This window comes from Melanerpes formicivorus, unplaced genomic scaffold, assembly GCF_026170545.1.
Source record: "Melanerpes formicivorus ecotype bairdi unplaced genomic scaffold, bMelFor1.0.p_v2 SCAF_6, whole genome shotgun sequence".
Classification (NCBI taxonomy): domain Eukaryota; kingdom Metazoa; phylum Chordata; class Aves; order Piciformes; family Picidae; genus Melanerpes; species Melanerpes formicivorus.
The window spans coordinates 14,745,626-14,769,292 of NW_027142358.1; the positions used below are offsets into that span (position 1 = coordinate 14,745,626).

The 23,667-nt window shown below is 46.4% G+C and overlaps 1 protein-coding gene and 1 long non-coding RNA gene across 2 annotated transcripts in view; one reads left to right on the forward strand and one right to left on the reverse strand.

Annotated features, from left to right (window-relative positions):
• LOC137441908 (uncharacterized) overlaps window positions 1-23,667 on the forward strand; it is a 112,624-nt gene that overhangs the window by 70,273 nt on the left and 18,684 nt on the right. The gene's annotated exons all lie outside the window — the stretch shown is intronic.
• ZNF503 (zinc finger protein 503) lies at window positions 11,726-16,439 on the reverse strand. Its single transcript, XM_068139878.1, has 2 exons — window positions 15,563-16,439; window positions 11,726-14,413 (listed from the first exon to the last, which is right to left on the reverse strand). Exons 1-2 carry the CDS (start codon window positions 15,878-15,880, stop codon window positions 12,890-12,892), a joined length of 1,842 nt encoding a protein of 613 aa, XP_067995979.1. The 5' UTR covers window positions 15,881-16,439; the 3' UTR covers window positions 11,726-12,889.

Consider the following 23,667-nt stretch of genomic DNA (forward strand, 5'->3'; position numbering starts at 1 on the left):
GGCATTGCATCTGGGAAAGAACAACCACACGTATCAGTACAAATTGGGAAGTAATCTACTGGAGAGCAGCTCTGCATTAAAGGGCTTGGAAGTCCTGGTGGACAATGGGCTGACCATGAGCCAAAAATGTGCCCTTGCTGCTAAGAAGGCAAATGGCATCCTGGGGTGCAGAAAGAAGAGTGTGGCCAGCAGGTTGAAGGAGGTTCTCCTCTCCCTCTATTCTGCCCTGGTGAGGTCTCACATGGAATAGTATGTTCAGTCTTGGGCTCTTCAGTTCAAGAAGGACAAGGAACTACTAGACAGAGTCCAGAAGAGAGCCACTATGATTAAGGTACTGGAAAGGTCTACCTTACAACGAAAGGCTGAGAGAGCTGGGTCTATTTAGCTTGGAGGAGATGAGACTGAGGGGAGATCTCATCAATGCTCTAAAGGGTGAGTATCAGCAGAATGGAGGCAGACTCCTCTCAGTGGTGCCCAGTGACAGGATAAGGGGCAGTGGACACAAACTGGAATACAGCAGGTTCCACATAAACATAAGGGGAAAATTCTTCACTGTGACAGTGCCAGAGCACTGGAAAAGGCTGCACAGAGAGCTTGTGGAATCTGTCTCTGGAGGCATTCAAACCCCATCTGAATGAGTTCCTGTGTAATTTACTCTAGGTGATCCTGCTCTAGAAGCTAGATCATCTCCAGAGGTCCTCTCCAACCCCTGCAATTTTGTGATTCTGTGAGAAATTAGAACCCTTTCATTTGTTATCCTGTTTAACTTAAATCAGTTTTGTCTGACTCGATCCAGAATTGATTTCTACAGCTGGCTTATTTCTAATATTCCTTATCAGTAATAGAATGTAAAGTATCTTATAGCTCCTTATTATTTTGATGAGGATTTAATTGCATTGTATATTGCATCTAAGAATAGCTAGAAGTTACTGCTACAGATAACATTTGTAGTCTATCCCTAGTTTTGTAGCTATAAACAAATTACCTTGGCCACCACTCCGGGAAAAAATACCTGTGTCACAATGGACACTGATTCAGGGAATGCAGAATCTAACATAATGTTCCCCATGCTTTCCTATACTGTAGTGAACCCTGCTAATTGCACTACCAGAGTTAAGTTGATTTTTATTTTAGGTTTTGTTGGTTTTTTGGTTGTTTGGGTTTTGTTTTTTTTTTTTTTTAAGAAACTTGAGCACCTGTAGTTCAACTCCTCTGAAAATCAATTTCTTAGCCTATAAAATGGATTAGTCTCTAGCCAATCTTTAACTTGCTTTTAAGTAGGTATGCATATGTAGCCCACTATTCACTGGGCTATGCCTCCCACTCTGTCAGCATCTGGCCAAGAGCGGATATGAGTATGCTACAGCTGCTTGGTCGGGTACTTAAATCAAGGTGTAAAGGGTCACGATTCAGCCCTGGAGGTCCCAGGTAATGAGCAAGATGATGATTATTACACTTCCAGAGTTGTATGTACTTGCATTCCTAAGGACAGCTTGTGGTGGGGATGCGGAGAGTGTAATTTCATTTTATCTATTATAAAACTCACAATACTTTTTTTTTTCCCCCCCCTAGAATTAAACTATTACAAAATATATCAAAAGAGACTTCACAGAAATATGCCTGTCCTTATTTTAATGTCTACAACAAAAAGACCAGGATAATATTCCACAAACAAGTTTGATATTTAATACATGATAAAATAACATGGTGATGCAATAATTGTTTCAAAGATGGAGATGCAAAACTCTATTAGTACTAGCAGTACTATTCTGCTAGTACTGAAATTAGTGTGTAAACTGGTCTATGTACCTATGCATACAAAAACTGAGATAAATTACTGAGCAATAAAACTAAATTATTGCCGTTGCTTCATCCAAGATCATTAGCTATCAGACTAGATGTAAATATTTTCAGTGGTGTTTTACATGTAGAATCATATTTTCCCCCCTTTATTTTTTTTTATTAATTTAAGATATTTCTTTCAGCTAAAAATTATTGTTCCTTTATTTTCTTGGGAAAATACCGGCAAAGACTATTCTGTGCAAATAGCATACATTAAGGTTAAAAGTGCACATCTGACCCACCACTGAAATGCAGCAATTTCTTGTCTAAAACATGACAGATTACTGATCAGACAGATATGCTGATAAACCTTCACATGCTCCCATTACCTGCAGAGGCACCAGCAAAATTTGACTGTCTCTGATAAAAATCTATTCCATTCTGTTTTGCATAACACCTAAAAGTACATGTGTTCAAAGTTGGGTTTTTTTTTTAACCTGCATACTACTGGTCTGTCTTTCATGGTCTCTTCAGATTTTGTCACCCAGATCTTCTCATGCCAAAGATAAAACCAAAATTCCCATAACTGTCTCCAAGGTTCTCCCAACCCCTTCCCCAGACTGTCATGAATTGTTCAATTGTGTTGCACCTATTTGGTCCTTATTTACAGGGAATTAGAATTTGTAAGCTTTAGGGTTGTTGGTGTTTATTGTTGATTTTTCTGTGTTTGGTGAGTTTTTTGGTGTTGTGGGGGGGTTTTGTTTGGTTTGTTGTTTGTTTGTGGAGGGTTGGTTGGTTGGTTTTTGTTTGTTTGCTTTTGAGGTTTTGTCCCAGGAGGCATCCTACCTTCCTTAAGATTGCTAGAAAAGTTCTGCTGATTTCAAGCTTACTAGAATTTCACATTAGGTTGTAAACCTAGGGGGTGAGTGAGTTACAATAGTTGAAAAGTATAAATGTAAATTTATACAATCCCATTGATGAGCAAACACAATTAAGTATGTGAAACACTGTTTGTTCAAGTCTAAGTGTTCTAGTTGGAATAAATATTTTCTCCCTTGGAGTTAGCTTTTTTCATAACCTGTGACCAGTTATATGTGCAGCTATAATGATTCACAAGTATGTTCTCTAATAAGGATAAACTATACTGGTATCCTGTATCAGCACTGGGTGGAGTTTGCCAGTAATTTTGCTTACTTTGATAATGCCTATGTGTAGGAATTTGTACCAATCTTATAAAAAGCACTGACTGTCCATTGGGGTGGTAAGACCTATAATACTCTTCCAACTTTGGAACAAGATTGTAGCACTGAGTAACCTGTTTTCTCAGAATTCATCAGTACCTGATTTGTAGATACATCAACAGCCATTTGTTTCTCAACCAAATGGTACAGTTGAAGTAAAAAAATTAGTTGTTCCATCTGGTCTAAATTCCCTTGATATATGTAGAATATCTGCTTTTGATCAAGCATAACATTTTACCCTAATTCCGTAAAGTCATCCTGAGGAACATGATTACAAATGTGATTAGCTCTCTTCATAAAATGTTTGACACTTCTACTAGCATGTATTTAGCAGCTGATCCTTAAAAATTAAAGAAAAAAAAATCTGCTGTTCTATTTTATCTGGAAAACATTCCCAGCTAGTGCAATATACATTTAAGGACATTGTAATCTTGCAAAGGAAAGGGATTTGGAGGGGGAATGTAGGACAAAAGAAAAAGAAAACTGTTCTCAGATTCATGATCTCAAGTGTTCCATGATGGAAAGTGGCTACATGACTATTATTTTATCTTAAAAATATTACTAAATTAACTTAATATTGTAAAAATACATGCAGGGACAAATGAGATTTTGATTGGCTTTGTTTCAGTCTCTGTCAGTGAGTTTCTGTGTTAGCTTGATAGAGGCAGGGGTAGGCAGCAGCAGGACAACATATGTGTGTGGTGGGGGGAGGGCCACGATTACCAGTGGCTCTGTATAGAGTGGGACGAAGTAATAAAAATACAAACCAAAGAAGATAAACATTTTTACTTGCACAGCCAGGAGCTTTACTACAAGAACCAGGAATTTTATACTGTATAATCAATGCATATAGTGGGAAACTTTGGCTTTTACTGAGGCTTTTTCAGGCGAAGCTTGCTGTCACCTAGCATGTCATGGTGGTTTCTAATTTCTTTTTTAAAAATGGTAGCTTGAAGCCCCTGATAGCTTTTTATGTAATAATTTGGTGGCTACAAAACTGTATTGTTTTTTTTTCTATTCCACCTGAATAGAACCATCTTCTCTAATTGCCATCTACAGTGGCAACTCTAGTGGCTCAGTTGGTAGTGCATAAAACCCTTCATGTTGGAAGGTCATGAGTTCAAGCCTGCAGTGGGCAGTAGTATCCTTCCTACTCTAGTCATGAGGTTTGTGGTGACATGTTGGACTTGATCATCTTTGAGGTCTCTTCCAACCTTAGTGATACTGAATACTGAAAGGGCATGATGAAAATGGTACTTTTTTTTTTTTTCTTTTTAATGTATGTGTAGAATGCTTAAAACTTTCCTGAACAAAGAGAGAATAGAAAGGTAGATGGGAACATGATTAAATATGGGCACTGGGAGACTTGAGCTCTAGTCTTTGGCAAGCACCATACCCAGTAGGCTAAATAATCTTATTCCTTCTTTCTCTTTTGCTCTGGCCTGGTGCATTTTTATGCAAAGCTGAATGTCTCCCAAAGAGGGAGTGGGGATTTTTGCCACATTAGTTTAGCTTGGTGATCAGGAAATCTAGTAAGTGAGAACTGTGGGTCTGGAACCTTTTGGGTTTGGGAATTGATATGGATTCCTCTGCCTCAAGAGAAGTATTTGAAGCATGGAGAAAAAGTGCAGTAGATGGTGGTAGCAGTTGGCCTTTCCTGGTAGCAAAAAAAATACATGTCCACAGAGAGAGACTGAAGGGCTCTAAATTGTACAAGAGGGGACACATCTCCCTGAAGCTCTAAGATGGCATGGCTGTGTTTGAGAGTCTGGGTTGATGCTTACTAACTTCAGTGAAAATGTAACATGTTATTTGCAGCTGCAAGTTTAGGTATTGGGATGGCTGAATGGGTGCTTGTACGCCTGGGCTATCTGTTCCAGTTCAGTTGAACTGACCACTCTAAAGCCATGGCAGTAGATGAACTGCAGCAATGGCCTTTCTTAAACAGCGTGCTTTACCATGAAAAAAGGCCAAATGTCCCAAAACGGTCCTTTTCTTGGCACTGCCACAGCAACGAGACCTTCCCTGGCAGGCAGGGTCCCACGGTGACTGCTGCTCGGGCCAACGTGGAGGAAATTGGGGAGCAAGGAGACGCCCCAGCTTTTGTTTTGGACCCTGCCTCGGACTAGAGGCAAAGCACCGTGGGGCCGTGCTGCTGCAGGTCCCAGGGCTGGCCCTGGAGTGCGTCCTGGGGCATGACTGCTGCCCTGCATCCCGGCCGCCCCCCCAGCCACCCACCCGCCGCCCCGCAAGGCTTAGACGCGGGGCAAGGAGCAGCTCTCGGTCGTTCCCTGCTTGTTTTCCCCCCTCCTCCTCATCCCAGCACAAATTATAATGGCATTACTAGCACCCGATGCGTTTACCTTTGCAAGATGTCTCAGCAGGTAGTAAATTACGTCTGGGCAGACAGGGATAGGGTACAAATGCTGAACCTGTAATTCGAAGGATAGGTTCGTAATTACCAGCATTCTGCTGTCCTACCTGGAAAAGTCAGTTCCGCGTGTCTTCTGTGATCTACAGTAATTATCCCTATTTATTTTACAAGACTGTTGCGTCACTGAGGTACTTTGAAGTGACGGACACTGCCGGTAGAGGGTACGCCGACTCGTTACCTCGGATGGAAGCGGCTTGCAAAGGGCCGCGCGGAGGCAGGAGCCTCGCCGCTGCGGGAGTGCCGGGCCCTGCCGGGTAGTGGCACGACTGCGCAGCCCGGCTGCCCGGGCACGGCGTGGGGCGAAGGGACGTAAACTTCAGCTTTTAACACTTTTAAATAATGATCATGGGGCTAGCGTGACAGGTAAAGGAACTAAAAATCAGCTGGTATTAAGTGAGAAATCATTAATCAGTTTGAGGCTGGTTTGGTCCAGTTTTCTTGCTGTGATTGAGGTTAAAGGGAGAAGGATTTGAGGGATCTGGAGTCCACGTACTTGCTTCTAAGTTGCATTGAACTTGGAGTTATACATCGAAAATCCTTTCCTAAAAAATAACTGCTGTCCATCCAGTAATGTAAATGACTTGCAAAGTGTTTTTCAGTCTGTCTGATCTCGATTGCACAGTAGTGTTTCATGCCACCCCCCGTTTAAAAGCAGTGGGGGAAACGTGGTGGTTGGATTTAGACTAATTTTTCACCAGCGATAAAGGGGCTGTTTTCTGTAACAGCGTAGATTATTAGAAACTTGTAATTTACAGTTTGCATTTGCCATCAAGATCACAGCAGGGGAATAAAGAGACTGGAGTCTGTAGTAGCTTCAGTAATTCCCTTTCACGGGTTTCATATAACGATGGAAAAAATCAACCCTTTCAGAGCAAACTTGCTTGTTAATATACAGTGACTTCAGAAAGTGCAATAAAATCAATTAATGTTGCAAAAGCATTGGCTAAAAAGAAAGCAGTGAAAGAATTTATGGAAGTGTAATGGATTTACAAGCATTTATCCTACGACTTGATAAACAGCAATGGGAAGTCGAGATGGTGAAAATAATTAGTCCCGCAGATTCTGTGAATATGGACAATTTATTATTATAATTTTATCCTTTCAGGGGTTATTCAAATTTATTTTTTAATTTTGCGATCTGACGCGCAGGGGCATTAATCTAAAGTTTGATCTCCGCTTCCTCTGCAGCTAGGTTTCTTCCGACAGTTTCTTTTTGCAAAGCATGATCTGTCATTCGCCAGGGCTCATTCTTGGCTTTTTGCATGTCTTTTAAGGACTGTTACCGTTAGCTTTAGTAGATTGTGCGGAAGAATCAGCTGTTTCCCATCCTAAGCGCCTGCGGTTTGTATTCCTTTGGTTTTTCAGACGCGTTTTCACGGAAACTTTGAAAAAGCCCCGATTGCAGAGAGGCTGCAGGAGCATGCCCTGGCTCTTGAACAACGCTCGCACCACAAAGTTTTCTGCTTGCTCTTAGAAGTTTGTAGCCCTATTAATACAGTAGGAAAGAGGCATCTAACATAAAGAATACAATTTCCAGAAGTCAGAATTTATTACAGTTAAACTGTGATAAGATCCCATCTGTTATGAACACATGTAGCACCAATTGTTTTTCATACAACTGCAATTTATTTACCCTTCAGAGTGAAGGAGATTACAAGCGTGATTAAAAGAAAACAGCAAACCAACCATCAGCACGGTTGTTGTTTAGCCCGGCCTATCTAGTTTGATCTGGCTAAATCCATTCGTGCTGCATTGCCTCTCTTCGCATAGATCGGAGGTTCGCTCTGTCTCAGTAGGCGACTTAGATGGGTTTGCGGTGCGGGCAGAGGCGGTGCTGGGCTGGCCCCCCGGCCGGGCGCTGCAGCCCGGGCCGAGCCCGGCTGTCCGTAAGAGAGCGGTCGCTCGCCCCTCGGTGGCAGCCGCTCCTGAACGGGCGCTGCCCTCGTCTCCGCCATCGGGCCCGGCAGCGCCGCCTGGCGGTCGGGAGCCCGAACGAATCCTCACAGGGCCGCAGAGACAAAGGGCAGGCGCCTCCGCTCTGCTCCAGGGCCGCGGAGCCGCCCGGCATAGCGGCTCCGCCTTAGTCTCCGCGATCCATGTGCCACGCTCTGGCCTTGCGCTTCAGGAGGGCAGTATCCCTCGTTATTAGCTGGAATGAGACTCTGCACGACGGAGGGGGAGGGAAGATATTTTTATGTTTCCATTGGTCGTAGTAGTTTAGGATCAAGGAATGTGCCTGCTCGTCGTTTTACCCCATCCCACAGAAGTGCTACGGGTCTAGGAGCACGCGCTTCACAAAATGAAACGGGAAAGATGAAGCACTTAAAAAAGTCCCACACATTCTTACCGCGATAGCCTAAGAACGATAATCTAATTTAGTTCACTTTCAAACTGTTTCAAGATATATATGTGTGTATATACATGTGTGTATATATATCCTCCAGGTTTCAGTGGGCGTCTTTCTGCTGCTCTGTTATCATTATTTCTTGCCTTGATGTGACGTTGAAGACAGATGACAGCATTGTCAGGTTGTCTTTAATTCATTTGAAGATTAAAAAAAAAAAGGAAGGAAAAAAAAAAGGGGGGGGGGGAGGGGGACTTCTTACAATATTCAAAGCCTGAACAATTTTTATTTTTTTTTTCACATAGTGGGTGGGGTGGCTGGAAGGGGGGAGCAATTGATGTATTTCAGACATGAAGAGAGAACAAAGTCTATGCATCATTCTGTGTGGATACACACAGATACCAGAGGTGCAGTTTTTGCAGCAGCAGCGCCCAGTTGATCTCGATGAAGAAATACTCACCATTAAGACAATCTTTCTGTGTTTATGTACAAGCAAGCTCAAAGGTATAACCTGCTCAAATTTCAGCCCTGCCTCTGCTGCCAAAGCGTTCCACCTCCAAAGGCATAGGAGCATGTGGACTCAGGGTCTGTCTTTTTTTATGTGTCATCCCAACAAAAATTTTACTTTAAAACTAAAAAGGGCAACCTGAACTGCATTTCCTAGAACAGAGAGAGAGAAGGAATTAGGCACCTCCAGTCAGGACTGATTGTCTTCCTGCTGCAGGTCTGTTAGTGAGGCAGTACAGGCTGCACTCCATGGTGCACGGAAAATTGTGAGGCAGGGGTCTTAGCCTGGGGTTAAAAATGCTTGACATTATACCCAAAATCTGGCTGGAAAATAGAGTTGATGTTGGTAACTCCAGGGTTATTCCACCTTCAGATTCGTTCCTTAAAAGCAAGCAAACAAACAAACAAAACACCGCCAAAAGGAAAAAAAAGACAAACAAAAACAAACACAAACCCCAACCAAAACCAATAAAACGAACCACCCAAGAAACCAACAAAATAAACAAAACCCCTAAATGGCGCTCTAGTGAAAGGCTATAGTGAGAGCAAACAGTATTAAAGCAAGACAGCATTTCTCTCTGTCTTCTCTATGAAATAATTAAGTATGGTCAATGTTTTTCCAAAACAGGAGTGCACATTTACTTTTGTTTCATAGATTTTGAGCTTTTCAGGACTAGTCTTGCCTAGGTGACTTCAATTGTAGATGTGAGCAGTTCAGCACAAACCTCCGATTACAGAGAAGAGGGTTAGCCCCAGCCAGCACATTACGTGTACTTCGCTGGTTATGCTGAGGGTAGCTCCAAAGGTAGTGGATGGGTAGCGGGTCACTTTACAGTCTTAGAAAATGGAGACTCTTATCACTGAGGAAAGCTTTTCCCTCACAGAGGAATCTTTGCATTTTAGCTCTGGCATAGGTTTTGCACTTGAAAATCAGGCAAGCAAATGCATATGTGTGTGTTTCGGTGTGGACTTGTGTGCATAAGCCAAGATACATATGCCCATATAGGCTTAGATATATTGCAGAAACTCCTTTGCAGTCTGTGGTGTCTGATGTTTTATTGTTTCATAAAACTAGTGTAATTACATTTCCCCACAGATAAGATAAACAGAACCTTTCTTCTCTAAGCGTTGCTTATCAGAAGTATTTTGTCGAAGTGGCAGCCAGAGTAAACCTTTGAGAGGGGATGGGAACACATTATTTTTTGTTTTGGTTCTTCAGTTGCACTTAGCATCTGACAAGAGGTGATTTAAATATTACATGAGTTTAATGTTCAGAAAAGATTTGTGAGAAAAAGGAAACTGTTTAATTTAAACTAATGTATGCCTGATTCTGGTCAGATTGATCAGAGTTTCAGGTTTTGATGGGGTTTGCCCTTCTGTTGCTTGTCCTCTCAAGCTGGTTTTTCACTGTGAAATTATTTTAGTTCGGTGGCATGGACCAGCGGCTGCTGTCAACTCCACAACCCATCCACTTAGTATGAACGTTGGAGAAAAAATAACGAATGCAGTCCTTTTACCTAAAAACATTAATGTCCATAAGTCAATCTCTATTACGGGGGGGGGGGGGAGGGGGAAACGGGGCGGAGGCAAATCTCCTAGATTAATATCAAAATCCTAGGTGACACTTGCCAGGTCAAATACTTAAAAAAGGCTGGAAGAGAGACCTCCTTACCACCACCCTACATGGGTAAACCAAGCTATTTTAATTTTTCATTAATCTCAGGGACAGTATCTGTGCAAAACAGGAATAATAACATTCAGCGTTCATGTCATCGCTCGCATCAGTAATCTTTATAACTTTTCAGAGCCGAAAGCCACAGGACTGCCTGTGGCTCCAGGACACAGAAATCCCTCTCTCGCTCTCTTTAGACCAGCCCCGGCAACACCTGATAGCTGATGGGTTCCAGCTAGCGAAGTACGGGCTGCAGCTGCTAGAAATCTGTAATTGTAAAATACATTAGCAGAAGAGGACCGTGTGCGGTGCTGGTGTTTTTTAATCGCGGCAAATCTGTAGCAGGCGCTTGCACACCCATATGGAGCCCGAAATGTAATTTTCGTCAAATTAAGGATAGTTCCAATAGCGAAGCGGCGAGGGCAGGCTCGCTGGACTGCGCTGCTAGCGCACAGCAGCCGGGCCACAGGAGAGGGCGGGGGGTGTGCAGCGTGGGGTGAGGGCTGCTGGCTTTTCCTGCATTTCTCGGAGTCGCTGGCTGAATCCTGCGCCACCACCTCCCACGACCCACAAAACCCTTCTTTCGATTACTTGCTGTGCTTGTATCCGCTTCCTATTTTGTTATTGAAGTTAACTTAGTGCCCTCCCCTCCCTTTCTCTAACTCTCAATTCACACCGAGAGCTCATTTTACATTCCCTGAAGCAGAGATAGGCAGAGGTCCCTTTCCCATTTAAAGGGGGAAGGGGGAAAAACCCAACACATTTTGTTAAACTGTGAAGCTTTTGCCGTGTCGCTTTCGGGTCAGCGTCTCAGTTGAGCCGAAGGCGGCCCAGACTCGGAGTCCCCGTGTGCAGTCCTGCCCCGGGCCCGGCCCAGGCTCTAGCAGAAGCGCCGCGCCTCACGGGGTGTATGGACGGCCGGGCGAGCGCTAGAGCTTCATTACCTTGTGGCTTTTCTCTCTTTTTCACATTAACGCTAACTTTCACTAATTATCTGGAGTAAATGTATTAGACTAATTAGCATCTGGGCACCACGGGAAACTTTGAACAGTAATTATATGGGAAGAGTACCGAAAGAAAGAGAAACCCCCGTGATTTTTCAAGCAAAGTCATTGCTTGCAACTTTTCCCTCGGCAGCGTGTCGCGCTGGGGCCGGTGCGGGAGCAGCCTGCAGCGGGAGCAGAGGGACAGCAGGTATTGGGCTCTGCCTGAGCTTCTCCCTGCAAGAGCCGGGCAGACCGCGGGGGCCAAGCTCTTCACTGGCATTGCCTTTACGCGCTTGGGTATCGCTTTTTCTACTATCTGGGTGGCAATGGGTCGTTCCGCAGTTTCGGTAGCTGCTCTGGCTTTTCCATTGCAGCCCCTGTTCCTACCTGGGTTCAGAACGAGCCGGAGCCGGGCGGTGGCCCTGGGAAGCCCGGTCTGGGGAGGCAGAGACGCGGCGCAGGCAGGGGCAACCCCTCTCGGCGTCACGTCGAGTTTGGCACTGTACTTCAGTAAAGAGCAAACTCGGACCAGATAATGGATGGGCTTCTTTCTTTCCCCCTTCCCTTCATTTTTGAAAGAAAATGAGTTCTCTGAGCTGTGAGGTAGTTTTGTTTGTTTTTACGTGATGATCGTTTGTGCTGCGGTACGAACTGAAGAAATTGCCAATAAGTGGACGAGATCAAACGGCGTTTCTCTAATTGCTTCTGAACTTCTCTTTTAGAAAAAAAGACAAATAATTACGCATTACACTGTAAAAAAAAGCTTTCAGATAATCTTCTTAGTCTTTTACAATTAAGTCCTGCCTTCCCTATTTCTTTCTAAAGAATGAAGTACTTTAATTGAAACACATTAAAAAAAAAAAAAAGTTAATCTTCCTAAGGAAAGTGAAAGAGATTTAACGGAGTCTCTGTTTTCTCATTTTGTGCCTAGGAATTCTGCTGAAGGTAAAAAAATACTCCCTCTGGGTTTTCTGTTTGTTTCTTGGGGTTTTTTTTTTGTTTGTTTGGGTTTTTTTTGTTGCCTTTTTTTTTTTTAAGAGCCCGGGGCTTGCAATAAAATAATAATTAAAAAAGGCTTAAAAAAAAAAAAAAGCTTAAAAAAATTTAATTAAAATTGAATAAACGCTCAAGGAGAAATTAGCAGTTGCCTCCATCCAAGACCTACTCAGGTTTTATAACAGAAACAAAGCATATTTAAAAAAAAAAAAAACCAACCAAAAAACTAAAACCTTTTAATACATCAAATATATGGAATTTTAATCTTTAAAGCGATACATTGTCTATTTTAGTACATGACGTAAACCTTACTTAACCCTTTTTACAGGGTAGACTTAAAAAATAAAAATAGTTAAGTGTTCCTTTTAAAGAACAAAATAAGGCAAATGAGGTTTTTGGAATAGATTTTTTTTGTTGTTGTTTTGTTTTTGGGCTTTTTTGGGTGTGTTTTTTTTTTTTTCTTCCAGAATACATACAAAAAAATACCAATTCTCTTTCAAGGGTATACACCTTAAAAATAAAATTGCAATTTGAAATTATAACTGACAAATTGCGAGTTGTTTTTTAGTAACAAACATGCATGTAAATTTTTGTTTCAATGAGACATTAAATAAGAACGTACAATACAATCATAGCAATTTTAAAGTAACATTAAAGAGAAGACCTCTATCTTTTTATTTATATTCTACAATGGGTGTTCCACTTTTACCTATTGAGCTCAGTTAAGTAATGCACTTTATGATTCGTTGTCCCGCTTGAAGCTAACATAAATAAATACAGTGTTCATGGATCCAGTCCTCAAATGAACACTATTTTATAAAAAGTCAGACTTGCTTTTTTTTCTTTCCAACTTTTATAAAGTTTTTCAGGGCTTCCTTCCCTCACTGCTAAACTCTGTGTTGTGTGTCAAAGCCCCCCTGCCCACGCTCACTGGTACCCCAGGGCTGAGGCTGTGGTGAGTCTCTGCCCATAGAGTGCATAGGGAGAATAGTATGGTCCGGTGGCAGCGGGCACGGGCACAGGGGCCCCAGGGGTGGGCAGAGGGCTCTTGGAGTAGGGGTGGTAGCGGCTGCCAAGTCCCAGCGCATGGTGTGGGCTGCGCAGAGCCAGTGTGCCTGGGCTGCCCGGAGCGCCTGTTGTGGGGATGTGCATGTGGCATGCCATGGCCGCGGCTGCTGCGCTGGCCAGTGATGAGGAGCTGGGGTAGCTGGAGAGGAGTTTATCGGTGCCCGGGAAGGCAGTATGGGTCCGCAAGTGGCTAAGTAGCTCTTCCGAGGTCGCAAAGCGTTTGTCGCAGGGTCCATTGGCTGACACCCAGTTGCAGATGTGTGGCTGAGGGTCGTTGGGGAGCATGAAGCCGTACGGGTACAAAGGGTGACCAGCTAACGAGGGCGGCGTGGCACCGGTCAGCGAGGAGTGGACGCTGTGCAAAGGGTGGGTGGGGTAGACGAGGGGGTATCCAGATTTGAGGGCCTGATCGTGGGCGCAGGAGGCGCCAGCGGCGCCTGCCAGGTGGCTGGCACAGTGGTAGCTCAGGCAGTAGGGGTCTCGGCACAGGCTCGCCGTCATCACCGACGGCGGCGACGCGCCCGCCAGCGGGCTCGACCCTGCCGGCTTGCTGCAGCCCAGGCTGCTGGCAGCGGCCAGCTGGGCCCCCACTAGGCTGGAGGATTTAGTGGGGTCCAGGGCCACTCCGTGCGGCAGGAACTGGGGTGGGTAGCCAGCGTAGGCTCCAGCCAGCGTCCCCGGGTAACTCATACCCGCTGGAGGCAGCGGGAAGACGGTCTGTCCCGGCTTGTAAGGGGAGACTGGAGCCACGAGGCCGGAGCCGAGGACCGAGGTGGAGGAGGTGGCAGTGGTGCTGCTGCAGGAGGAGGCGGAGTCCGAGGCGATGGGTTTGGAGCCCGGCGTGCTCTCCTGGTGCTGGTTGACTTCCACGTTAATCCCGGCACAGCTCACGCTAATCCGGCTGTGGCTGATGCTGGTGGTACCTGGGCCTCCCTCTGGGCCGGAGCCGCCGCTTTTTCCACAACCCTCCGAGTCCTTCTTGTCCTCAACGCCTTTGCCCTCGGCCGGTAGCAGCCCCGGCGAGCAGGCGGAGGCGCTGGAGTTAGGGCTGCCTGTCCTTGGGGTGAACGGCTGGCAGGTGGCGCTCGGCACCCGGAATCCCGATTTCTCCCCGGCCGCGACCCCCGCGGCGGGGGCGCCCGTGCAGCCCCCGGCAGCCCCTGGCTCCTTCTTCTCCGCGCCCGGCTTGGAGTACGGCTTGAAGCTCGACTTGTCCTCCACGCCGATGTCGCTGAGCTTCAAGGGGCCCGACTTGGAGTCCTTGTCGCTTCCGGAGCCATTGGAGGTGACCGAAGACAGTTTGGAGGAAGGGGACGGGTCCGGCTTCCCTATCTGTGAGCAAGTTTGTGCCAAAAGGGCCAAGGGACTCTTCTTCGCATCCAGCTGCAGAAATTAGAGGGACACAAAAAGACAGAGGTTTAATCGGAGTCTTAAGAAAACCCCCGAGGTAAACCTAGAACACTTGTCCCGTACATTTTCGCAGAGAACATCCTGGAAGTAATGAACAATTTCGTGCTCACTCATCACTCTGACAGCCCCCTTCCCTACATGCACCATTTTACACAAAGCCTTTAAAAAGGGCTGGGGATTTTCGTATCCCTGGGAGCCCACCGCGGACGCCTTCAGCGTCGCCCACCCCTTCTCCGGCAGCGGGGGCGGGGGCAGCAGCATGGAACGCGGCGACTCGACGCTTGCCTTCCCGCCGTTCCGGCTGTGCAGGCACACAAACCCGCCCGTGAACTGTAGCGACTGCAGCATTTTTGCGCCCTGACTGCTGACACTATTTATAAACAGAGCCCGAGTTAGCCAACGAGTCGGACTCCGGAGGAGAGGGGTGTCCTCACTCCACAAAGACCTTAATGAAATAATTCATTCCCACAGATACAGCCTTCCCACCACCCGCTTCGTTTGGAGTTTCGGTCCTGCAAACAGCAAGCGAGGTAGAGGGACGCCAAAAACCTCAACAGAGGAGAAAGGGGACGAATAGGCCCCCTGAAGTACAAACGCGTGTCGGTACTTGAAAGGGAACGGTCGGGTTGCTGAAATAGTTTTCCTGCCGCACCCACGCTTGAGCTTGTCCCTCTGCGTCCCCCTCCCTCCCACCCCCCCACCCCCGGCCAAAACGCACCCTGCAGCAGCAAGGCTGTTTGGCACTCGGAGCCCTGCTTAGTTGCGTGGCCGGATCGTGACCCCAGAGAGTGGGTCGTTTCCTTCCACTCACCCTTTCTCTCTCTCTTTCGGGAAGAAAGGGAAAGGAAAAAAAAAAAAAAAAAAAAAAAAAAAAAGAAAAAAAAAAATTAAAGTTATTTTATATGGGAATTAGAGGTTAGCGCAGTAAACATGCAAACAATAACCAGGAGCAGTCCCCTGCACTAACTCTAGACCAAAAGAAGCCCGATTCCCGGTGTAAATGTATATCAAGGCTCAAGAAAGAATTCCGGGGGAGGCTGGCGAAGACGCCATGCACAGCGACAGCCCGGGCAGGGAGAGGAGAAAGACCCGGGGGGTCGGGGCTGGCTCCGAGGTCCTTACCTCGATAGGGCTGACAGGCGTGGAAGGTAAAGGCTGCAGGTATTCGGGGTGTAAAATGTGTCCAGTCCGCGCCGTGAGCATTTTCAAGACTTTGATGGGAAGGCGGTTAGCTTGGCGTAGCGGGTCCGAGGGGGGGACGGCGTGGAAGCAGGGCTTGGCGGCGGCGCTGCTGCTGCTGCTGCCGTTATTCCCAGTGTGCCCGTTCGGCCCGGCGAGGTCGGCGACGCTGCGGCTGCGGCGGGGGCTGCCTCCGGGCTCGCTGAGGCTGCTACTGCGCTTACTACCTCTTATAGCAGAAACCGAGGGCGATGTGATCATGACCCAAAACCTCGCATGAAAACTGGGGCAAGTGGCGCCGCTCGCACTTGGAAACGCTTACTCGCTTTGTGAAGGCAAAGAGGGGAAAAAGCCACACGCTCCCCGAGCAGGAAAACAAACATAAAATGTCCCGTGGCTCTCTCTGGCGGGGAGGGCGTGGGTGGGGAGAGGGAGGGAAAGGGGGAGCCGGCCGGTCAGAAAGAGGAGGAAAAAAAGACGAGTAATCCTTGGGCTATGCTGGGGGCGGGAGTGGGGGCTGCGAGCGTGTGCCGCTGTGCCCCTCGGCCGCTTTCGGCTCCCCCGGCTGGCGCGGCGCGGAGCGCTCGCCTCCGCCGCTCAGCTGTGATGCGAGCCGCTGCCCATCCAGCCCGGGATCTGGCAAAGAAACTCACTTCAAAAGCAGCTGAATTAGTCTGAGATTAAAGCCTTTGCCGCCTTCCAATCAAATGGGACCCCGAGGTGATTGGAGGGTCAAGGGGATGTGACGTTCCCTTTTCTGGGGCTTTTTTTCCTCTGTTTTTAATGGTCTCTCGCTCCTTTTTTTCCCCTTCCCTTTCTAGTCCTCCTCCCCTCTCCCCTCCCCTCCTTCCTTGTTTTCGCTTCTAGGACGGGTTAGGCGTTAATTCTGTGTTTCACATCACGCGCTGCGAACGTTTTTCTTCCTCCGCAGCCGACGCAGAAAGCCCGGCAGAAGCGAAGGCGGCCTTGAGGGTAGGGGCGCCGCGCCTGCCGGGGGAGGGGCGGGGAGGGGAGGGGGGAGCAGCCGGAGGGCTTCATCGGCCCCGCCGCCCCCCTCCCCGAGCGCAGCCCTGCTGCACACACACCGCTTCGAGCACGGTCTGCCGCCCTCCGTCCGGCACGCACCGCTCTTACAGGCACAGCCCACGCTCCCCCCTCCCCAGGGCGAGCCTGCCAGGACAGCTCCGTGGCCTCCGCCGCGCCGCGTCCCCTCCAGACCCTGAAGAAGGGCGCGGGGCGCTTTTCTTGCCCCTCCCGCCTCACAACGCGGGGTTAGACTCAGACAAGAACCTGCAGAACGCCAGCTGTACGTCCCCGCCCGCAGCAAGCCGGAGCCGGGGCGCTGCGGCGCAGCTTGCGGCGGCGCGGGGAGCGCGGTGGGATTGGGGGAGGCCAGTCGTCACACGCCGGGCTGTCACGCACCGCCCGCCGCCGCCTTTCGGGTCTCTCCGCCCCACCGTCAATTGTCAGTGCTCCCCAACCGCAATCAATCAGTTATTTGTCAGCCCCTGTCAATCCGCCCTTGATTTATGTCAGCTTTTGTTGCTGATTACAAGCCTGGTGTGACTTGAAGGGGGAAGGAGAGAGAGAGAAAGAGAGGGAGGAAGGAAAACAGAAGGAGAGACGGGTTCTTTGGGAGAAAAAGCCATTCAAATTGCGGAATAAATCCTTCGAGTAAACTCTATTTGTGTGCCAACATCCGGCAGCCCTCCCCGGCGCCGCACCGCTCTGAGGGCGCGGAGCAGCGCGGTGCGGGGCTGAGTAGGGCTGCCGGGCTCTTCCCGTTCCCTCCTCGTCGTTTTCGGAGTCCTGCGTCCTTGCATCCGACGGGCTGGCCCGGTCGCTGGCGCTGGGGGCCTAGGGAGTCGGCTCCTCGCCTTAACGAAAGTAACATTTCTCTATTTACATGTTTGATTTCAACCAGGCTGAGTTGAGAGCCTCGTGGGTATGCGTACGGTATGCATCCTGCTTTGTGTCTGTGCACTCCCGAAGCGTACCGAGTCCTCTGCCCTCAACCCCAGTTTTTATCGTGCCGGCGGATGCCCCGAGCGGAATCCGCATCCCTCTGTCGTTTCCCGGACTGCCTTTTTCTTTTCTCTTTGTACTTTGCATCCTACTATTCCCCCCACCTTCTCATCCCATAACATTTTTTCACAGGCAAAATGTGTTAATCAATCTTTTACTTTTGTTTCCGGATCTGACATGGTGGCCCACACAATCTACAACATTAACAAAAAGGTCACTTAGAGATAAAACACGTTTGACAAGTGAAGAACAAGGCAAGTGCTTTAGGGGTCGCGTCCAATTCCTGACCTGGACTCCAACCAGAACAGGCGCTGATCCTGGAAGGGATAGGCGAAAGGAAAGACTTTCACTTTCTCGCGTTTGTATCTGCTGAACCAAGTCCTTTTTCTTCCCTAGAAACACCGATCTCCCTCAGTCCCTAAACAGATGTGTCAGGTAGCCTTTAATGATCTGCTGTTCTTAAGAGGTAGACATAAGGCAGGTTTTCCTAGATATTCCCTCTTCTCCCCCTTCCCCCCAGCCTCTCCACTCTCGTAAAGCGCTAACCTTTAAATACTGTAGCCAAGTAAGTATATCTGCTGTCTTTTATTAAAACCACTTACTCTTTTAATATAGTGTACAGAGTATGGTAAATATGCAGAACTTTTTAAGCTTCTATGAAGATACAATTAATGTTATCAAACTTTGGAATTTCTGTATTGTCTCTGAAAGCACAGAGCTCGTTGCCATAACTTCTCAGTGGAAAGTCGTAGACGTACTTTCATTTTGCATTCAACGCGGTCATCTTACAAGACCGTGAAAATTAAAAGGTGGGGGCGTAGAGAAGGAAATCTTGCATAAAACCCGATACTGCAATAGGACCGACAAAACCCACAACTTGCCCTCAAGGAGCTTCCCTTTTTCCTTTATATAGAGTGGAAGTGACTTGAATCTGCCCCAGGTTTTCCCCTAGTTCTTTCTTTTGTTGTCAAGTCCAATTGATAAATGGAGTGCAGTAAAACTCTGGAAGAGAAGAGAGAAAAAAAAAAAAAAAAAAAAGAAACCTTCATTTGTGTTCATTTGCATTAAAGTGCTTGGAACAGCTGTTTTCCTTACAGGACCGGGGAGACTCCTATCTGTTTTCTCGTTGTATTTATCCTGCCTCCCAGGGTGAAAGACTAAAGATTAATTGTCTCAAGGTAGAGTCAGCTGTGGGAAGGCTCCCCCCTTCCTATTTTCCCTTCCTTCTCTCTTTCCTTATGGAGGTGAGGGCGATTTCGGGAAGGGGTTGTTTTGCTTGTAAGCCAGGGAAGCAAAGGCGACAGCCGCTACATGTGTAAAACAGACAAAAGCGGCGGGAAGGAGAGGGGTAACAGCACGAACCCCGATATTTCTGGCTGATGTAGGAGCAATTTAATTAGTAACTTCATAAGACAGCTTTTTTCTTTCTTTCTTCTTCCTCCCCCCCCCCCCCCCCAGCCTTTGAAATTAGATTTAAATCACACTCAGTACTGTAAACTTTTTATGTAGAAGCTTGTAAAAAAATCAGCCTCAAGACATCTCTTCCCTTTGCCCCCTCCAAAGCATTTCTGAGCAATGAGAACTTATTCAGTGCGCTTAGCACAAGCAGAAAACGATTCCCGGCGAGGGTCTCGGAGTTAGGAGGCACAGGCGTAGGATCGGGCAGTGAGGCTGCAGCTTGAAAGCGGTGCCGTAGTTTTTTGGTTAGGCTGCTGCGGGATCTTTTCCTCCCTTGAGCTTGAGGAAGAGAGATTCCGTCCCGCTCACCTTCGTGAGGTAGCTTTGTTAAATGAGTCCGTGCAAACGGTTTTCTGTTTGGCATTTACTTGTGCAGTCATGTTGAAGTTTTGACGTCTGTTGCTTTCATTCTCTTACTAAAAAAAAACCAAAACAACCCCCCCAACCCCCCCCAAACAACCAAAACCCCCCAAAAGACCAACAACAGAAAACCCACCACCAAACAAACCCCAAACAAACAACAACAACAAAACACCAAGGCAAACAAAAAACCCTAAGGGTTGGAACCCGTCTTCCTCCCTTTTCAAAGGAAAATTGTAACTTAAAAAAAAAGGAGAGCAAAGGAGGAATTAATTAACAAGTGCCAGTCCACACTTTCCTTACCTATCAGCTATTGGCAAGCATGTCAAGTCGATTTTATTTGCACACAATGGAAATGATTTATTTTCTCTTAAAAAGGAGTGGGCTGGCAGATATTTGAGGAGGAGAGGAGAGCGAGAGAGGGAAAAAAGTTTGAAAATGCCTTGAACTATTCACTGTCGAGATGGCTAATCAGTATTGAGGCTCGAGGGCACTCGGGCAGCTTTTCAATGCGGTTTTCCTTTCATCTCAAGCTGGATGGAGGCGCTCAATTAAAAGCCTATCAGTTTGTAAGTAAATCAACGCCTATCAAAGTTGTCACATCAAACAAAACGATTATTATTGCAGCCCGCCTCCCCTATTAATCTCCCTCTAAAATAATCCGCTTGACAGGTCAGGCTGGCGAGCTGTAAACCCTGGTCAGGATCACCCAAAAAATCTGGACTGACTAGTTTTCCCTCGGGAGAGGGAACTGCAGAAACCTCGGCACCAGCGTGCCTGCTCTGTGAGCTTGCTCTCTTGCCATTTAAGTGTCAGCTTCTGTAGATCATGTTGGAATAGGGTATTTAGTCTTTTAAACTGAACAGCAAAACCCCTACAGGCCCTTTAGATCCCCCCCCCCCCCCTTCCTACACCCTCTCACTTCTATCGTTTAGAACAAGGTTAAGCTTTTAATTAACAGAAAGGCAGCTGCTGAGTTGTGATTGAGCTGTATGTCCATGCATAACACAATTCAGCTACCTGTCTGTCTGCCCTGTGCTTCAAATTTCGCTATCTGTCCCAAGGCTTTTATTAACATATGCATTGCAATAGATTTTTGTAAACGGTGTGCTTCCCTCAATTTTGTTTTTGGTTTTGTTTTCACCCAAGAATGATAATACTTCTGCTAAGAAATGTGATGAATTAACAGAAATACTGTACCACGAATTTGTGCATTTGCAGAGAAGCACTATTCCTGTATATGCTCAGAGAATAGCTGATGCATGTGCCCAGGTATCTGGCAGAGGTGTGGGGCATTTTGTCCAGAATGTTATTAAAGGCAATAGTTTGAATGCTTGCCAACAGAAAGCAACATTTCCAAACCTCTCCTCTGTTTGCATAGTACTTGAAAATAATTACCATTATGATTGTAATTACTTTCCTAATACATATAAGCAATATATATTTTACTCTGCATGAGATGCAGGTCATAATTTTGTAAGCAGTGATAATTTTGGAGATGTCTCAAAATAATAGTCATGTTTAAATGAACGTGAATTTTAGTCATCAGTGGTACTTTTACTAAAGAAGCAAAGAATCACTTTTTTTTTTATTTGTGTCGTTGCTTACTGCTTTCGGAAGCAAAACTTCTCCTAAAATGTTTTCGAGTGAGTTTATCTCATTTTCTTCCTTTCGTTACACTGAGATAAGGAAGAGATGAATGCACCCAATAAAAAAAATTACCCTTCCTCTTTTAAGCCCTTTGATAGATAGCCCTATTGATGCCGTTTCACGTGCGAGTGTGAAAATTGTTACTTCTGTGTTGCTTTTTCCAACATCCATCTTCCAAATGTATCCTCTTTTACATTTAAGGTGTTTCTTATGCAAAGAGTGTTCATTTTAAATAAGCCTTAAGGTAACTTTGTAGACGGCAAGGGGGAGAGCAAGTCAAATGAGTGTGATGACATGGGAAAGGATGGGTATGTTTCCTGTTAAGTGTGAGGACATTTCTAAAGCCATTTCATGTTATTAAATGTACTACAATTAAAATGATTGTGCCCAAAGCAAGCGAACAAGTTCTCTAATTTGTACATATGTACCCAAGCTGGTATTTGCTGCCTAGATTTTAAGACTGAAAAGACGAGCCTTTTAGCTTTTGTAACACCTTGGTCTCATCTTGGAATCTCAGCAATCATAAAGGCATCTCTGTGTTTATCTTCTTTGAAAGCCTGGAGGCTATGAGAGAGAATTATATCAACTAAGCACATATTGGTTACAGTAATCCTTTAGAAATTAACTATGGCACACAAACGGAGGCAATTTTTAGTTTCAGCACTTGGACCCCAAATGTAGAGAGTATTTATTTAAAATTTTGTTATGGATATGGCTATTGGGCAGATCAACCAGATGCATCTTCAGCAGCATGAGGACTAACATCTTCTGAGACATGAGGAAGTTTTAAGGATGTGACTACTAACAAAAAAAAACCTTGAATCCAAATAATTAACCTTATCTAAACACCTACATTACAAATAAAAATAATCCTCGACACAATTACAAGACAGCTACATCTGAGCAAGGGGTAGGGGCAGGTAGAATCACGCAATATATCTTGGTTATCTTCTTGAAACAGTCTAGGTCCACGATCCAAAAAGGTTAAAATAATCTTAATTTTAGTAACTATTAGCTCGTATTTAGTCATTCCTAATGATGCGTTTAGGTCTCTTCTAATCCCCACTGCTTTCATCTTTAGCTTTTTACACCCTAAAATTAATTCCACCTAAAGTACATTTTTCATTCTGTACTGTACTAGTGACGTGCAAATAATTTACATCAGCGTTCATCAGGTCTGTCCTGAAGTGATGGATCATTTTGTTGAGTTGCAGTAAAAGTGCGGAATGATCTATAATGATGTAATATATACATTAAAAGGGTGTCTGGATGATCAGAGTTTTGCTAAAAATGTAAAAGGGCTTTTTGATTGATAACAGGGTTGCTGTTTTTCTGCAAAGGCTGTCATGGGCTGACACAATGCTTGAGTTATTAGGGCAGAGAAGGGCAACCATAAATTTCCAACGTCAGGCAAAAACTCTCTTTATTGTCTATATGATGGATGGGCCTCCGTACTAGACACCAAATACTTCGTATCACCCTTAAATGGGAACACATTTTTCGTGACCATAATTCATGTTTTTTAAATAGAAAGTTTGAAATGCCTGCCTATATTTCACAATCTTGACATATTTATGAATCACTCCCTGCATGCAAATATAATTATTTAAAGCACTGAGGTGACATATGGGTTAGAAATGTACCAAATGCTGTTAGTGGAGTGATTTTTTTTAATTCCCTAAATTGAACACCATAGAAAACTCTGCCTGTCTGTTCAGATCAATAAAGTCGAAGGTGAAGTTTTACTGATTTTGTCAGTGCCACATACAGATATTCGGTTTTGATTAGGTGAAGCTGACAAAAAAGGCAGTCTTTTTGCAATTACTATTAGGTTAATGACAGAAACACTCGTCTTTCTCCTGGTACCCCCCATGCAGGCATACGCGCTTTTCCCCGCTCTCTTTTCGGGCGAGGTAAATGCGGCAGACGTGATATTTATTTTTTTCAGAGGGCGTTTTCTGCTCGTCTCGGAGGGAGCGCCGGTCTCCGGGCAGGAGAAGGGTCTGACGAGAGGGCGGTCGGCCGCACTAAGGCCGCGCATTGCCGCTGCGGTGCCGCCGCGGCTCTATGCCCCTCTCGCCCTCGCCCCTTCGCCGCGACCAGAGACAACCCCGTCTCTCGCGGCGCTTGTCCCGGGCGACCTGCTCCTGGGAAGCCGCCGCGGGCAGAGAAACCCACCGTCTCTCCCCGCCAGCACCGCGGCCCCCCACCTAACGCACCCTGCCCGGTGCACACTGGCAGCGTGGGGTAGGCGGCAGAGGCGGTTGTCGCCGTCCCGGTGGAGGAGCTGTTCTCCGTGCCGGGTATGGCGCGACATTACCTGCCGACTTAGGCGGCGGGCTCGGTTCGGTCACACAGACCAGCGGCAGCACGGGTCAGACGGCCGCTCTGCTGTTGACTTGCTCTACCTAATTACGGGGAAAACCGTCCCACCCTGTTGACGGGGCGGTCCAACCATTAACGCCTGCAAAAGGACAGGGCGCGGCCCGCGATGCTGATACGGACGCCGCCGCTCAAAGCCGCCGGGCAGTCCCGCGGCCGCGGCACTTCCGCCG